Here is an 18,774-nt window from a genome sequence, read left to right on the forward strand (position 1 = left end):
CAAGGTCAAAATTATAGGTTTATGCCATGGATTTGTGTTCAGACTATATCTTCCATTTTCTTCTACAAAGGCATACCATATTATTACACTCAGGAAAGAGGTAATTTATACCTATTAACAACACCCTTTGGGAGATTGGGGTAAGCGGGGGGTATTCTTAGTGAGCATTGCTCACAGTACCTCTTGTTTAAAATGAAAATATTTAATTTGAATCCATCATCCTCTTCAGTGATAAGGTAAAGAAATATTTTGAAATTTTGAGAAAAATCTTAAGACTTACATGTATAATAATATTTTGAAAGAAGATCATGTTAATGAAACAGAGCGACTTTTGAAACCATTCATTTACCTTGTTATAATAGCCTGTCCTTCCAAAGAACATTATATAAACCTTGCATTTGGTCTTTGAATTGAAAATCATGGAAAACAAAATTTAATGCGGGTGAACTATGAGTTCCCTGGTTTTCAGCAAGTCCTATGATATGGTTTATAATATCCCATTGTTACTGGTTTACACATTTACTGAATATCCCATTGTTATCGGTTTACACATTTACTGAATATCCCATTGTTACTGGTTTTTACACATTTACTGAATATCCCATTGTTACTGGTTTTTACACATTTACTGAATATCCCATTGTTACTGGTTTACACATTTACTGAATATCCCATTGTTATCGGTTTACACATTTACTGAATATCCCATTGTTACTGGTTTACACATTTACTGAATATCCCATTGTTATCGGTTTACACATTTACTGAATATCCCATTGTTACTGGTTTTTACACATTTACTGAATATCCCATTGTTACTGGTTTTTACACATTTACTGAATATCCCATTGTTACTGGTTTACACATTTACTGAATATCCCATTGTTACTGGTTTACACATTTACTGAATATCCCATTGTTACTGGTTTTTACACATTTACTGAATATCCCATTGTTATCGGTTTACACATTTACTGAATATCCCATTGTTATCGGTTTACACATTTACTGAATATCCAATTGTTATCGGTTTACACATTTACTGAATATCCATTGTTACTGGTTTACACATTTACTGAATATCCCATTGTTATCGGTTTACACATTTACTGAATATCCCATTGTTATCGGTTTACACATTTACTGAATATCCCATTGTTACCAGTTTACACATTTACTGAATATCCCATTGTTACCGGTTTACACTCTCATGTATTGTACAGCTCTTGCTGATCCACTTTGGTGCAGACTGTACCCAGTCAGATGGTGTTGGTAACACCCCTCTACATCTGTGCGTAGACAGTGGCCATGAGGATGTAAGTTTTTGTATTCCTAGTATATTGAAGGTAAAAGAAGGTGAGCAGCTTAGAGCATTACAAATTAGTTCCTGTATTTGAAATTTAAGATTTTTTTTTCAAAAGTGACAGTCTTCTCTGCAATTAAAAGTAAAGAATAAGATGTGTTTGTGAAACAGTGTAACCAGTTGTGGGTTGATTCTTACACATGACTTTGACATTTAGTAATCATGTAACTGTGACCTTGACCTTTCATTTATGTATCAAATTACTATCTTGTAATTGAAAAGTTATTGCCTTGATTAAAGTTACCCCGCAGACATACAAATATTATTATGATTAATAGCAAAATTCAAGCAAAAAATGCATTAAAAAGCTCAGACTTAAATTCATTCAATTGTACATACCATAAGACTGGCTTTAAGTAGGAGGAGGAGATCTTCACACTCTCGGTTAAAATCATTTTCGGTAAAACTAAACTCAAATAATATGTACATGTATTTCTTGGGAACTAAAATAATTTGCCAAATCCGTTTACTGATTTGAATCTTCATTAAAAGAAATCAAATATACCAAAGTGATTCAACTTTGTTGCATTGCATGTTATGTGTCTTTAATACATGTACATTACAGTGTGTCAAGGCTCTAGTGTTTGCTGACAAAGCCAGGACCCACATTGATGTGAATGCACAGAATTATCGGAGAGATACACCATTACATTTAGCATCAAAATGGGGATATGGTGAGAAAATCTAGTCTTTGTCACACTCTCACAGTTGAGATAAGATGTATTTCTTTATAATGACCTTGTCATTTGAAAGTGAGTTTTTACATCTATCCTTAGACTACTTGTTCATGCCTTGTAAGTGAATAGAGCAGGTGCACTGTATAGTACTTTATAGAGAAGATAATTTGAATATTATGCATGCAAATGTATATGTATATTTCAAAATTTGAATATACATGTATTTGTTGTTATTATCAGACACAGTGGAAGAGAGCAAAGCATCATAACTGTATACAAGGGTTTTATTGGAAATTATTGAGACGCTTGCCACAATTTTCCTTTTATTATCATGATAATTGATGAAAATATCTGATAAAGATAAAGATAGATATATTATATATATATTTCTTCAAAACGGTTAGCAAAGATATATGTGTTGCAGGTATGGGGTACATGGCACAAGGTGTGAAATCAATACTGTAAAAGTGCTTATTTCCACGTGGGGGAAATTTACTGTAACAATAATTACGTGGTCACGGAATAAGTGCGTAAATTTCTTCCACGTGTATAGTTATAAATATTTGATATAATATTTAATATTATATTCAGTTACTGCATACCCCCCCCCCCCCCCCCCCCCCCCACATGTAATGCTAGATATCATGTGAGATTTTACACATTTGTAAAATTTTAATACGTTTGCCACTCTATCTTGTTTTATAGATATTGTATTCTACCATATATCGATAATTTTGGTGTCGGCAATTGTAGTGGATTTTCTCAAAAAGTAGCTTGAAATTTTAAAGGTATATCACTTATAAAAATAGAAATTGTGGCACTTTTATTTTTGGTGAAGTTTTGCCATCTACCAAAAAAGCCATTTCCGGCAAATCAAAATTTTTATATAAGGCTAAGTATAACTTTATTCTGCAATTTAAACTTGTGATGTCTCAGTAATTCCCAACAATCATTGTATTGGTGGTTTACCATATGTTTCCATATACTGTATGTTACGCTTTGTAGTGGTCTTGTGTGCTATAAGTGAGAAATGGCTATCGTGATAAATTTACATTTTTTATTTATAGAATCAATCATTCGAATACTGTTGGACAACCATGCAAGGACAGATATCAAAAATAGGAAGAAACAGGCCCCGTGTCACGTAGCACAGAATGCCCACGTCAATAGGATATTTCACATGTATGAATCGGCTCCCAAATTGTTGACACAAAAACAGAAGTCACAGGTGAGATGTGTAAATACTAAAGACAGAAGTCATATCTTAGATGTGTGTAAATACTAAAGACAGATTGAAGTTATAGGTTAGATGTGTGTAAATACTAAAGACAGAAGTTATATGTTAGATGTGTGTAAATACTAAAGACAGAAGTTATAGGTTAGATGTGTGTAAATACTAAAGACAGAAGTTATAGGTTAGATGTGTGTAAATACTAAAGACAGAAGTTATAGGTTAGATGTGTGTAAATACTAAAGACAGAAGTTATATGTTAGATGTGTAAATACTAAAGACAGAAGTCATATCTTAGATGTGTAAATACTAAAGACAGAAGTTATAGGTTAGATGTGTGTAAATACTAAAGACAGAAGTCATAGGTTAGATGTGTGTAAATACTAAAGACAGAAGTTATAGGTTAGATGTGTGTAAATACTAAAGACAGAAGTCATAGGTTAGATGTGTAAATACTAAAGACAGAAATTATAGGTTAGATGTGTGTAAATACTAAAGACAGAAGTTATAGGTTAGATGTGTAAATACTAAAGACAGAAGTCATAGGTTAGATGTGTGTAAATACTAAAGACAGAAGTTATAGGTTAGATGTGTAAATACTAAAGACAGAAGTCATAGGTTAGATGTGTGTAAATACTAAAGACAGAAGTTATATGTTAGATGTGTGTAAATACTAAAGACAGAAGTTATAGGTTAGATGTGTAAATACTAAAGACAGAAGTTATATGTTAGATGTGTGTAAATACTAAAGACAGAAGTTATAGGTTAGATGTGTGTAAATACTAAAGACAGAAGTCATAGGTTAGATGTGTAAATACTAAAGACAGAAGTTATAGGTTAGATGTGTAAATACTAAAGACAGAAGTCATAGGTTAGATGTGTGTAAATACTAAAGACAGAAGTTATATGTTAGATGTGTAAATACTAAAGACAGAAGTCATAGGTTAGATGTGTAAATACTAAAGACAGAAGTTATAGGTTAGATGTGTGTAAATACTAAAGACAGAAGTTATAGGTTAGATGTGTAAATACTAAAGACAGAAGTTATAGGTTAGATGTGTAAATACTAAAGACAGAAGTTATAGGTTAGATGTGTGTAAATACTAAAGACAGAAGTCATATCTTAGATGTGTGTAAATACTAAAGACAGAAGTTATAGGTTAGATGTGTAAATACTAAAGACAGAAGTTATAGGTTAGATGTGTGTAAATACTAAAGACAGAGTTATAGGTTAGATGTGTAAATACTAAAGACAGAAGTTATAGGTTAGATGTGTGTAAATACTAAAGACAGAAGTTATATGTTAGATGTGTAAATACTAAAGACAGAAGTTATAGGTTAGATGTGTGTAAATACTAAAGACAGAGTTATAGGTTAGATGTGTAAATACTAAAGACAGAAGTTATAGGTTAGATGTGTAAATACTAAAGACAGAAGTTATAGGTTAGATGTGTAAATACTAAAGACAGAAGTCATAGGTTAGATGTGTAAATACTAAAGACAGAAGTTATATCTTAGATGTGTAAATACTAAAGACAGAAGTCATAGGTTAGATGTGTGTAAATACTAAAGACAGAAGTTATAGGTTAGATGTGTGTAAATACTAAAGACAGAAGTTATATCTTAGATGTGTAAATACTAAAGACAGAAGTTATAGGTTAGATGTGTAAATACTAAAGACAGAAGTTATATCTTAGATGTGTAAATACTAAAGACAGAAGTTATAGGTTAGATGTGTAAATACTAAAGACAGAAGTTATAGGTTAGATGTGTGTAAATACTAAAGACAGAAGTTATAGGTTAGATGTGTGTAAATACTAAAGACAGAAGTCATAGGTTAGATGTGTGTAAATACTAAAGACAGAAGTTATAGGTTAGATGTGTGTAAATACTAAAGACAGAAGTTATATGTTAGATGTGTGTAAATACTAAAGGCAGAAGTTATAGGTTAGATGTGTAAATACTAAAGACAGAAGTCATAGGTTAGATGTGTGTAAATACTAAAGACAGAAGTTATAGGTTAGATGTGTAAATACTAAAGACAGAAGTTATAGGTTAGATGTGTAAATACTAAAGACAGAAGTTATATGTTAGATGTGTGTAAATACTAAAGACAGAAGTTATAGGTTAGATGTGTGTAAATACTAAAGACAGAAGTCATAGGTTAGATGTGTGTAAATACTAAAGACAGAAGTTATATCTTAGATGTGTGTAAATACTAAAGACAGATTGAAGTTATAGGTTAGATGTGTAAATACTAAAGACAGAAGTTATATGTTAGATGTGTAAATACTAAAGACAGAAGTTATATGTTAGATGTGTAAATACTAAAGGCAGAAGTCATAGGTTAGATGTGTGTAAATACTAAAGACAGAAGTTATAGGTTAGATGTGTAAATACTAAAGACAGAAGTTATAGGTTAGATGTGTGTAAATACTAAAGACAGAAGTCATAGGTTAGATGTGTGTAAATACTAAAGACAGAAGTTATAGGTTAGATGTGTAAATACTAAAGACAGAAGTTATAGGTTAGATGTGTGTAAATACTAAAGACAGAGTTATAGGTTAGATGTGTAAATACTAAAGACAGAAGTTATAGGTTAGATGTGTGTAAATACTAAAGACAGAAGTTATATGTTAGATGTGTAAATACTAAAGACAGAAGTCATATCTTAGATGTGTAAATACTAAAGACAGAAGTTATAGGTTAGATGTGTGTAAATACTAAAGACAGAAGTTATAGGTTAGATGTGTAAATACTAAAGACAGAAGTCATAGGTTAGATGTGTGTAAATACTAAAGACAGAAGTTATAGGTTAGATGTGTGTAAATACTAAAGACAGAAGTTATAGGTTAGATGTGTGTAAATACTAAAGACAGAAGTTATAGGTTAGATGTGTAAATACTAAAGACAGAAGTCATAGGTTAGATGTGTGTAAATACTAAAGACAGAAGTTATAGGTTAGATGTGTAAATACTAAAGACAGAAGTTATAGGTTAGATGTGTAAATACTAAAGACAGAAGTCATAGGTTAGATGTGTGTAAATACTAAAGACAGAAGTTATAGGTTAGATGTGTAAATACTAAAGACAGAAGTTATAGGTTAGATGTGTGTAAATACTAAAGACAGAAGTTATAGGTTAGATGTGTGTAAATACTAAAGACAGAAGTTATAGGTTAGATGTGTGTAAATACTAAAGACAGAAGTTATATGTTAGATGTGTGTAAATACTAAAGACAGAAGTCATAGGTTAGATGTGTGTAAATACTAAAGACAGAAGTTATAGGTTAGATGTGTGTAAATACTAAAGACAGAAGTCATAGGTTAGATGTGTGTAAATACTAAAGACAGAAGTTATAGGTTAGATGTGTAAATACTAAAGACAGAAGTTATAGGTTAGATGTGTAAATACTAAAGACAGAAGTTATAGGTTAGATGTGTAAATACTAAAGACAGAAGTTATAGGTTAGATGTGTGTAAATACTAAAGGCAGAAGTCATAGGTTAGATGTGTAAATACTAAAGACAGAAGTTATAGGTTAGATGTGTAAATACTAAAGACAGAAGTTATATGTTAGACATGTAAATACATTGGTACCATTACAAGCTGTAAGTAATGTGAACATGTATTGGAGAGATACAGTGATAATGAAAGATATGCTTGTACATAAATGTTCAATTTATAATGATTTCTAAACTTCTATTGTTTAGAATTCTATTCAAGGGCTTTGTCTAAGGCTTCCTAAGAATACACTCCGGCAGCATATTAGAATTAGTACACTTATTTTCATAGTGATGAGGCGGTCCCATAATGAATTACAATAGGACATAGCATTTGGGAAAGGGTGGAATATAACTATAGCCTGTATCTGTGGAATGATGTAGATTGTCTTTTATGTATTGATTTTAACTACAGCCTGTATCTGTGGAATGGTGTAGATAAATTTATGTATTGACTGTAACTATAGCCTGTATGTGTGGAATGGTGTAGATAAATTTATGTATTGACTGTAACTATAGCCTGTATCTGTGGAATGGTGTAGATTGTCTTTTATTTATTGATTTTAACTACAGCCTGTATCTGTGGAATGGTGTAGATAAATTTATGTATTGACTGTAACTGTAGCCTGTATCTGTGGAATGGTGTAGATTGTCTTTTATTTATTGATTTTAACTATAGCCTGTATGTGTGGAATGGTGTAGATTGTCTTTTATTTATTGACTGTAACTACAGCCTGTATCTGTGGAATGGTGTAGATTGTGTTTTATGTATTGACTGTAACTACAGCCTGTATCTGTGGAATGGTGTAGATTGTCTTTTATGTATAGCCTGTATCTGTGGAATGGTGTAGGTTGTCTTTTATGTATTGACTGTAACTATAGCCTGTATCTGTGGAATGGCGTAGATTGTCTTTTATGTATTGATTTTAACTATAGCCTGTATGTGTGGAATGGTGTAGATAAATTTATGTATTGACTGTAACTATAGCCTGTATCTGTGGAATGGTGTAGATAAATTTATGTATTGACTGTAACTATAGCCTGTATCTGTGGAATGGTGTAGATTGTCTTTTATGTATAGCCTGTATCTGTGGAATGGCGTAGGTTGTCTTTTATGTATTGACTTTCACTATAGCCTGTATCTGTGGAATGGCGTAGATTATGTTTTATGTATTGACTGTAACTATAGCCTGTATCTGTGGAATGGCGTAGATTATGTTTTATGTATTGACTGTAACTATAGCCTGTATCTGTGGAATGGCGTAGATTATGTTTTATGTATTGACTGTAACTATAGCCTGTATCTGTGGAATGGTGTAGATAAATTTATGTATTGACTGTAACTATAGCCTGTATCTGTGGAATGGCGTAGATTATGTTTTATGTATTGACTTTCACTATAGCCTGTATCTGTGGAATGGCGTAGATTATGTTTTATGTATTGACTGTAACTATAGCCTGTATCTGTGGAATGGTGTAGATAAATTTATGTATTGACTGTAACTATAGCCTGTATCTGTGGAATGGTGTAGATAAATTTATGTATTGACTGTAACTATAGCCTGTATGTGTGGAATGGCGTAGATTGTCTTTTATGTATTGATTTTAACTACAGCCTGTATCTGTGGAATGGTGTAGATAAATTTATGTATTGACTGTAACTATAGCCTGTATGTGTGGAATGGTGTAGATTGTCTATTATGTATTGACAAGGAATAACACATCATCACAATATTTCAAAAGGAAATATGTCACAAATGCATCTGTAAACGTTGAAAGTTTTGTCCTTATTGCCTAAGTATTAATGTCACGTATTGGAGTCTGTTTAGCTCAGTAAATGAAAGCTCGACATGTTTCAGTCAGTAAATATCACGAGTTCAAATCTTTTATTTATTTTTTTGGTGGATTTAAACAATAAGATTGCAATTTTGAATTGAATAGCATAAATTTCCAATACAATTATACAGATTTTGTTCAAATTGCAATTTTCGAAGGCATTTAACAGACAAAACAATGAGCAGAAATTAATTAGTATTGGGACTAATTTATGAATGTGAATTGTAAAGTGCAAATGCATTTCGATGCTAAAAATTATGTTGAATTCATTAAACACGGAAAATACTAACGATATAAAGGGAACTTACGTAGTCTCTCCAGATTCAAATTAGTGGAGGGAGGCATTCATAAGAGCAAGCCAAGGACAGTATTGATATTGTGGAAAAGAAATATACCATGCATTAGTGTATGTGTGTTCACCGTATATTTAAAATCAGCTTTAATTTGCAGTCATTAACAGATTATGAGGTAGTTAAAGTAAAGAAACCCACACAAGACAATATACAACAACCCCCAGAGTCTCCATCTTCACCCCCCAAACTCTTCTCTCCAGAGGTTGCCTCACTTGACCAGGCCAAGAATCATAGGATTGGTTTGCTGTTTAAAGCAATTGAGCAAGGAGATGTTCCCTTGGTATTTGATTTCTTGGTTTTTGTGATATGAGTACATTATATATTTGAATTAAAAGGAAAACACAAATGCTACCAAGTTTGTTAAATTGGGTTGGATGTGAAAATGTTGTATAATATCAATGATGAAGCTATACCACCACTTGTTGTTCTAGGTAATGTATTATATGAAGTGGGAGAGCATTGACCCGGAGATGGATTCCCATCCTTCAGACTCCAGGGGTCAGGAACTCTGTCATCCACTATGTCAGTGCCCCAAGTGTTCACTTCTTCAACAGGTCAGAATTTAAGTGTTCACTTCTTCAACAGAATTTAAATGTTCACTTCTTTAACAGCTAGGTCAGAATTTTAAAAGTGTTCATTTCTTTAACAGGTCAGAGTTTAAGTGTTCACTTCTTTAACAGGTCAGAGTTTAAGTGTTCACTTCTTTAACAGGTCAAAGTTTAAGTGTTCACTTCTTTAAAAGGTCAGAATTAAAAGCACCATTATGTATGAAGTATTTGTATGTTTACGTGCATGCACGTGAACTGCTGCACAATTTCACTGTTATATTGAAAATTATAGAAATACTGCCAGAGATATTACATGTATACAAAATATGTTTATAATGTATTGTCTGAACAATCTTGTATAAACAAACACGAATTTATATTTTAAGGAAAGTTGATCGATTAACAATAGAATTAAAAATAAATTTTCAAGACAACTGTCAGAGTAGATGTCACAGTGACGTTTGATATATTCTCATAATTATACCACTTTCAACAACACAATTTGTAATTTTTCTAAAGCATTCTTTGAAATCATTTTACATACAGATTTCCCGTAATTTGTGTGGAGATAACTCGGAGGTCCACTTGGTAATTGTAGCAAGAACTACCTCATGTGTATTTGAAATACTTGTTCATGACTTTATGATTTGTCCATTTATCATAATAGTATTGCAATTTCAAAGTTCAAAAAGTATTTAGGTTTACAATATCATCATCTGTTTAACATTCTATTGATGCATATTATTTGATAAAATTTTATATTGCATGTACAACACTGTTATATAGCATTGTACATATACGAGGAAAATTGAAACATGTTATGAAAAGCATCACTGGGTATAAATGTCCTTTATCATCCAGAAAATCATCAACAATCTTCACTCCTCATTCGTACCAAATGTACAGTTAATGGCTTCCATATATCTACTTTAATTCATGCTAAAAACATACTGTAGATGTATTTAATTCCATGGATTATCCTTTTTGGTTTGGTCCACAGGCAAGAAATTCCCCATAGTTGCATGTGGCTTACATGAAATTAACATACATATTCTAAATCCGCTGGTGTAAAATTATGTGGATTTTGTGTGACCACTGACCTAGCAGAAAGAAGTTCTGCACATGAAAATGTATGTTTTAATACAGAAATTATTTTTTTCTGTATGAAGAATAATAAAATTGCATCTGTCCTATTAAGCAAATTCTATCATCAATACTGATACACTTCTGTATTCTGCATGTACAATACATAAGGAATTTTATTGTCATGTAATTTAGCAAGAACCCCACTTGCAAAATAAAATATCTCACTTTTATATTATTTTGTAGTTCTGATATACATATCAAAACAAATACCCAGACCTGTGATTTTTTAAGACCCATTTTGGGTCAGAATTTCGGCCCTTTCCCCTCCTGTAAATTGACAATTTTTTCCCAATTTAGCTTGCATTTTCCCCAATAATAAAGTTATGAAAGAAAAACATATTTGAAAAAAATAAACATTTGATGTGAATTATATACATAATCTTGACTTACCAAAGAGTTATGGGAATGATGATTTGGATAGAATAGTTGAAAATTTTAGACAGTTAAAGAAAACTAAATGTGTAAAATAAAGATAATATAATATTTGATATGATTTTAAAACTTATTTATGATAAAATTGATTTTTCCCAATTTGACTGAAATGTCAACAATTTTTCCCAATTCGAAAGCCATAGGACCCTTGTAAAAATGTAGAAAAATCACTGCAGACTTTATTGAAGAGCTTTTAAATGACATTTGACAGGCTTTCTTATATCAAGATATAATTAAAATGGGCTTGTTTGACAGGTAATATTTTCCCACTCCATTTGTAAGCTTTTTTTTTTTGTTATCAGGGTTCAAAATCCTATCATAGTTTCGTAACTGTAGATGATCTTTAATTTGAAGTCGTTTTTCTCTTGCCTTTGGATTGTTAACACCACTGTAATTGTCCGTGTTAAGAATGGATTAAGTACAAGGTTGAAATCCCCTAATGGTATAAAACAGTCATTACCAAGATCTATAAATATTTTTCTAACCCTATATTATAAAAGCCAGGAGTATCTTGGTTTGGTCTATAAATATTAATGTTACTCTGTCATCTTTTATAGTTACATTCAGTGCTAACAAGTCTCTGTCATTGTCTTTTTTTATCTATGTGAATATAATCAATATATTTTATTCTCTTACATTTGTACCGGGGTATATTGAGTGGAATTAATGTTGAAACAAAAGGTCAAATCTTGATCTTGATAAGTTATGATTTAAGTCAATGGTAAAACAAAATAGATGGTATGTTGCTGGGATTAGTCAACCCTTGTTATGACTGAACCTTCGGCAACATTCTGTTTTCAGTTTCAACAAATTATGTGTTGCACGTCTTATTCTCATTCAATATCTGCCTGCATCAGATATACATGTATATTACCACATTTAACTGAAATTGTGTGGATAGTCATTACCATGTGTGCAGTAGATATGTATATCTTAACTCTCTTTCCAGGGTTCAGTTCCTTCTGAAAATGTCTTAAATGTGAATGTCGCAGACAGTAAATTATTCAGACCACTTCATAAAGCATGCCAAGCACAAAATATGGATCTAGTCAAACTCTTCATAAACAAAGGTGCTGATGCCAACGTTCAGACAAAGAAGGGAATAACACCACTACATTTGGCTTCCATTAATAAAAACACCCATGTATGTATATTTCTAAGATTCTGTACTGTTATAACAAAAACTATTTGATGTGAAGTGTTTTGCTCTGAAGGTCGGAGGTTAGATTCTGGGTTGTTCCTGTTGTTCTTATGTACAGTGCAAGAAATTAAGGTACTCAAAACGTAGCTATGATTTGTCTAATGGTATAAATTGGTAGATAATGATTTTTTTTTATAATGAGGTTTCTATTTCTTAAATTTTGAATTATAAAATCATTTTCTGCCTGTGTTGACTTAAGGTTGTTGTTTACGTCATTATAACCACAGAATTGAGCAGAAAGTGTTACATGTGCAATATAAGTTTTCATCCAGTGTTTTGGTTGATGTCTGTGATCATGCACTCTATCAGAGAAACCCCAGTGTGCAGTCTTTTGATTCTATTTTTAAAAATTTTCAAGATGTCATGTGAAAGGGCATTTATGCTACTGAAAGAAAAATACATTTGTGCAACTATTGTTTTTCTAGTTTTACAGTGTTCCCATGTTATTTGTCAAAGCATGTGTCATTAGTTTTCTCTGATATACAATATACACTGTTCCGTTTGGTATCTTTAATAGATTGTCTTTCATCTCCTGAAACATGGCGCCAAGGTGAATGTCAGGGACAGCTATGGTGACACCCCTCTACACCTGACATGTTACAAAGGCTGCAAGGATACATTGGATTGCTTGTTAATGGTAAATAGTGGGACAGACTTTTGTCAATGTGCAAGATCTGATGATTTTCTGCTTTTGATTATATAAAATTGTAGGAGCGGACAGAATAAAAGACAGGGGGAGGGGAAGGGGGTGGAAAGAGGGAAATTTGGAAGGAGGGAAGATGAGAGAAAAGGGAGGAAGCAGGGAGAAAGGAAAGAGGGAGGGATAAAAGAGATCAATTAAAGTGGTGAAGTTTAGAATTTCTAACCAGTAGATAGCCACAACCTAGCCAAAACGTGTTAGTGGTCAAATTTGTTGTATTAGTCAAACCTAGCAGTCCTATGTTTCTTCATCACGTATTGTCTCGAACTTTCGATATGTAAGGATTTCACGTTATTAAATTGGTACCGTATAAGTTTTACATTAAACAGAAACATGAAAACCTTGACACAGAAGGTCTGTTCACAATATAAATCATTGAGTGTACATGCATATATGGCACTCACTATTTCCTTTGTTGCGACTAATATGATGCTAACGATAAAGCTAACAGGCAAAAAGCAAACATCTGCCAATGACATCCAAGGTCAAATCATATACACAGAACCTTGGGTGCTCAGAAATATAAAACTCTAGCTAAAGGGTGCTTTAATTAATGTTGGATATTTCTGGTTGTTCTTTTCAAGCATACATGTATTTGGTTTTCCCTATTTGTTATGTACAATGTATAATCAGCTAGATTGCTAATTGATGCCGATTGTCTTCCAATCAAAAATTAGACCAAAGAAAAATGGCTGTCATACAATTATCAACACCCTTCAGAGAGATAGTTTTCTAATATTTTAACATATCAATTGGTTCAGCCCATTCTTACTAAAGGTGTAGTGGTCATAATACTGCAGTTAAAGTTGTGTATTTCCACTTTTCAGGATGGATGACTGTTCTTCGTGTCTTATTTTTAGCTCACCTGAATCAAAAGCTCAAACTTCTGTCTGTTTGTCAGTCTATCTCTTTCTATAAACTTTCCACATTTTCTTTTTTATAGAACCACAGGACCATTTTCAATCAAACTTGGCACAAATCATCCTTAAGTAAAGGAGGTTCAAGTTTGTGCAAAGGAAGGACCATGCTCTTTTAAAAGGGAAGATAATCAAGAAAAGGCAAAAACAGTGTGAGGTCATTCAAAAATCTTCTCAAGAACTACTGGGTCAGAAAAGTTAAAACTTACACGAAAGATTCCTGATATAGTTTAGATTCAAATTTATTCAAATCATAACCCCTGGGGTTAAGGGAGGCCATAAAAGGTTATCAAAGTTTTATATGAGGATACATGGGAAAAATCTTTAAAAATAGAACAATATAGGGCCATTATTAGTCATAATGATAGGCAAGCATCCTCAGGTAGTGCAGATTCAAGTTTGTTCAAATTGTGGCCCCCAGAAGTAAGGAGGGGCCATTAGTTTTACATGGGGATATACCTGGAAAATCTTTCAAAATCTTTTTCTTATGAACAACAGGGTGATGATTAATCATACATATATTAATATGCAAGCATCCCCAGGTAGTGCAGATTCAAACTTGTTCAAATTATGACCGGGGGGGGGGGGGGGGGGGGGGGGGGGGGGGGGACAGCGCTTTTAAAATCTTTCAACAGCAGTAGGACCATTATTAGTAATATCAATATGCAAACGTCTTCAGGTAGTTCAAATTTCAAGTTTGTTCAATTTAGGGGCCCGAGGGGTAGGATGAGGCCTCAATAGGAAATTAAAGTTTTCTATGAGAATATCCAAGAAACTATTTAATACAGAATATTTTCAGGAGTAGCAGAGTCACAGTAAATCCTATCAAAATGCAAATGGTCCTAAGTTGTATGAATTTAAATTTTTTATGCCCATGCAACTACATATGTATAGTCGGGGATGGGGGTGGGGGGCATATTGTTTTTGTTCTGTCTGTCAAACTCTAACATTGCTCATCAGTATTGAATGGTGAGTGATAGGGCTCTCGTAATTCATATGACGTTGTACATTCCTTGTGACAAGGCCTTTTTTTGTTTGTTACCGAAGTATTTTAACCATGTGACCATGGCTTGGAGTCTAACTTACTTTTAATTAAACTTAAAATATCTCCTGAACTATTCAAGGTATGCATTATCTATTTTGTATATTGATTCCTTTTGGTAAGACCTTTTATTTCATACCATGATCTTTAACATTGGGGTTTGAATCAAGTTTTAAAACTATCTGTAACTTTAAACTTGCTCTTAATTTTTGAAAAGTGAGAGGATGGGGCCTCAATAGGAGATCAAATTTAGACATTGGAAGATAAAAGTTAAATTTTGGCAGAAAGCTAACTTACTGCTAAAATAAGCAAAATTTATCACTCCGCGGAAGAATAAAAACGTTTCATACGGTATGGGGTCAAATTTTGTCATGGGATTAAAATATGGTAAAAATCTTCTGAAGAATAGTAAAGTCATGGTGACTCAGGTGAGCGTTGTGGCTCCTGGGCCACTTGCTTTCAATTTATGGACACAACTAAAGTTGGGATGGAGCTAGAATCAGGAATCAAATTTTACATGATACATGAATGTCCACAAAAAGTCTTTTAGAAAAATCTGCTCAAAAACAACAAGGCCATTATAGTAATATTGATGCATCTCTCTATTGTGTGGATTCAATTCGGTGAAGTCATGGCCCTTTGGGGCTAGGGTGGGGTCGTAATATGAGGTCATAATTTTTCTTGAAATAAAGAGGGTAAACAATGTTTAAAAATAAACAGCAGGGTGACTCATGTGAGAATTGAGAGAGAGAGAGAGAGAGAGAGAGAGAGAGAGAGAGAGAGAGAGAGAGGGAACATTGATTTAATCTTTAAAGTCATTAATTCATATGTAGGTAGTAAAAACGCAACAGTTCTGCTAAATTCTTTATAACCTGTTCTTCAGGACATCTGTCTAATTGGGATCCAAAGCTATTGCATTGACCCAATTATGCAATAGTCCAGAATATACCAGGAGTTCTTTTTTAGCTGTGACTAATTTTGTGTAGATTATTTACTATTCTGAACGGTGACGGCATTCAAGTACATGATTACTCAGAATGCAGATGTAGTGCTCCTCCCCAGGGTTCGTAATTTGAATTTCAGATCTTTTTCTTTGTTATAAATTTCTATATTCTTGCATAGTCCGTCCTTCAATGATTTGGCTGAAGATCTACAATGATACTGAACAAAAGACAATGGTATATTTGGTATAATAGAAGTGTTCTGTTAAAGAAATTTCATTTGCAGATTAAGTTATAAGTTATTATGCATGCCTTCACATGCTGAACCCAATATCATTCAGTAGACAAGCTGTAGATTTTAAATGAATGGACAACAGATCGGATAACAAAGGAGACCGCTGGGGATAAATCTGTGTAAGCTGGTTCCAATAAGTCAGAGTCATTACATATTGGTAGTAAACTGAAGTCGTAATTATTTCGTGGGGCTTTAATTTTTGTAAATTTGAAGTGTAGAATGTTGTTTAAAAAAGTTTGTTGGGTGTACTATAACAAACGATTATTTGCATAACCAGAAGAAAGGTTAATTATGGCCTCCCGCGAAATTGCGCTCCAATACAAGAAACCAAACCTTGTTCTTGGGATTGTCTTTTAACCCTCATCATTCTACAAGCATAATTATCTATTAATTCTAAGATTTTATTAGCATTTTTACAGATTTAGTGATTCATGTTAGAGTGATGATACCGTTCCTTGATCAATCTTAGACCATGAGTTTTTCAACAACAAAAAAATCCTAGAAATGAAAACGGACGTGTTTTTAAAAATGAGTGCTGTATTTTGAGAATAACTGCACTTCGAGTTGAAGTGTGCTCTGTATTTTACCGGATGAACTTTGAAATCCCAACACGATCGTGGATTTGATTGGCATCCGTTAGGGAATATAGTGAAATGACCAGCACTTGATCGCTTAACTCTCTGTCATCTATAGAGGTTGAAAGCACCAATGCGTCTAATACCCACCTCGTAGAGTTATGAGGTCATTTGGGGGGTATCAAATATGACTGTTCAGAGGGTAAGCTGACAGTTTCAGAACTTTTATCTCTGATAACTCTCAACCTATAACTTATCTTGCTATGCACTCACCGAACATTATCTTCATTGTTCTTTTAAGAAATTATTTCTGTGGCTTCAAAGTAAAAAAAAAAATAAAAAAATTGATATGATATGTAATCCTGTCATCACCTTCCAATGTGAGGACCAAGTAACTGTAAAACTGCAGCTAATTTTAGTCTCTGCAAATGGGACAGAAAATTCATTTTTATATTTACACTGGTATTAGTGAGGAAACATATCCTGCTTAGTTGCTTTTATTTTGAAAAAGGGAACTTGAAGCTATTAAGAATGAGAGAGAGAGAGAGAGAGAGAGAGAGAGAGAGAGACTTGAAGCTACTAAGAATTAGAGAGAGATAGTTTAATGGATGCAGATATTTTTTCAGTATCAGGCCAAAGTAAACATCTCTAATTCAGTTGGCAACACTCCTCTACATATAGCTGTGAAGACCGGTAACGAGGCTGTGGTTGCTAAACTTTTGATGGAGGGAGCATATCCCTTAGCCAGAAATAAAGAAGGCCACACCCCGTTTGATTATACAAAGGTGAGAGTTGGATCTGATAAATTATTGTTTTTCGCATGGTATGGTTGTTGATGTATTAGTGTAAACATTAATTATCCTAAAACAAAAATATGCATGGAAAATTTCTTTTAAACACTTATAGAGATTGACAGAATTCAAAAACTCTGAAATCTCTTGATTTTAACTTAAGGTTATATTTATTAATTATATACATTGTAAGTTATGTTTAAAGTGAACCCCCCCCCCCCCCCCGAAAACCTCCAAACCAAACCTTGAAATATGCATGTACTTGTACATGAAACCGCTTGAGTACATGTAAACTGATTAATCAGATCTAAACTATGTTAAACTACTGAATGAAAAGAGTTGAGTGACAATGCGCAGCAGAGAACTAGGGCTGAATTAATTGGAAGGCATACCCTGTGGGGATTATTTATAGCATAATTATATCCCACTGTCTAGTTATTTAGGGGAAATTTATCTCGGTTGAAAAGAAAATTGTGTTGGAGGGCAAGAAAAATTTTCAAAATTAGTTCAATGAATGTTCATTCTGTTAGAAGATGAATAATTGGTATATGAAATATATCTATTTTTAAAAAATGAGTTAACTTAAAATAAATTCAGCACATTGTCCATTTAAGTTTTGAATGGAGTTTTTATTGGCACCATTCATTCAATGAGATTATCCAAATGATTCGCCTAGCTACATGGCTTGAAGGCCGCACGATCATTATGTGAGATTGAAAGCGCCATTGGTGTAAGACGTCACAAATGTGGTCAATAGGTTGTTTGCTGGTGCAAGTACATGTCGGAATCATTTGAATCTGTACGAATTCTTGGGTATTCGCATGGTACAGAAACAATGAAAATTAAATATCCACAAAAATAAATGATATAGTAATAGTATTTAGATAAATCCAGCTTATACCTACACATGGACATGGTTCAAACAGAAAAATGTATTTTACTTACTGTGAAAAAAAATGGTCTCAAATTTGAAGGCACCTCTGATATCATGACGAAATGTTTTCAGTATTTGACGAAAGATGCGAGCCTTTCTCCAGAATTGGACTAGTATAGGATCTATTGTACTAAGATGGTTTGATAATTAGTATGTACTTGCAACGAAGTTTGTTTAAAATGATACAACAATGACACGCTTGCATAATGCTTGTTCCCCTTTGGTTTCTTCCGTGGGGATCCAGGCTAGAATAGGTCCTCATTACCCCCTTGCTTTGTTGTAAGAGGCGAC

The 18,774-nt window shown here is 33.0% G+C and overlaps 1 protein-coding gene across 6 annotated transcripts in view; it reads left to right on the forward strand.

Annotated features, from left to right (window-relative positions):
- Positions 1–18,774, forward strand: part of LOC125668616 (ankyrin repeat domain-containing protein 27-like) — a 41,627-nt gene that overhangs the window by 18,710 nt on the left and 4,143 nt on the right. For 3 of the 6 annotated variants that reach the window (XM_048902939.2, XM_056141872.1, XM_056141862.1), the window contains 9 exons: positions 1,224–1,316; positions 1,929–2,037; positions 3,108–3,268; positions 9,059–9,241; positions 9,393–9,515; positions 10,056–10,097; positions 12,037–12,231; positions 12,806–12,925; positions 17,385–17,543. In XM_048902939.2, coding sequence (XP_048758896.2) covers positions 1,224–1,316; positions 1,929–2,037; positions 3,108–3,268; positions 9,059–9,241; positions 9,393–9,515; positions 10,056–10,097; positions 12,037–12,231; positions 12,806–12,925; positions 17,385–17,543 — 1,185 coding nt within the window. The remainder of the gene's footprint in view (positions 1–1,223; positions 1,317–1,928; positions 2,038–3,107; positions 3,269–9,058; positions 9,242–9,392; positions 9,516–10,055; positions 10,098–12,036; positions 12,232–12,805; positions 12,926–17,384; positions 17,544–18,774) is intronic. The other 3 variants (XM_048902956.2, XM_048902967.2, XM_056141880.1) reach the window with 2 other exon arrangements.

This window comes from Ostrea edulis, chromosome 1, assembly GCF_947568905.1.
Source record: "Ostrea edulis chromosome 1, xbOstEdul1.1, whole genome shotgun sequence".
In the NCBI taxonomy this organism is placed as follows: domain Eukaryota; kingdom Metazoa; phylum Mollusca; class Bivalvia; order Ostreida; family Ostreidae; genus Ostrea; species Ostrea edulis.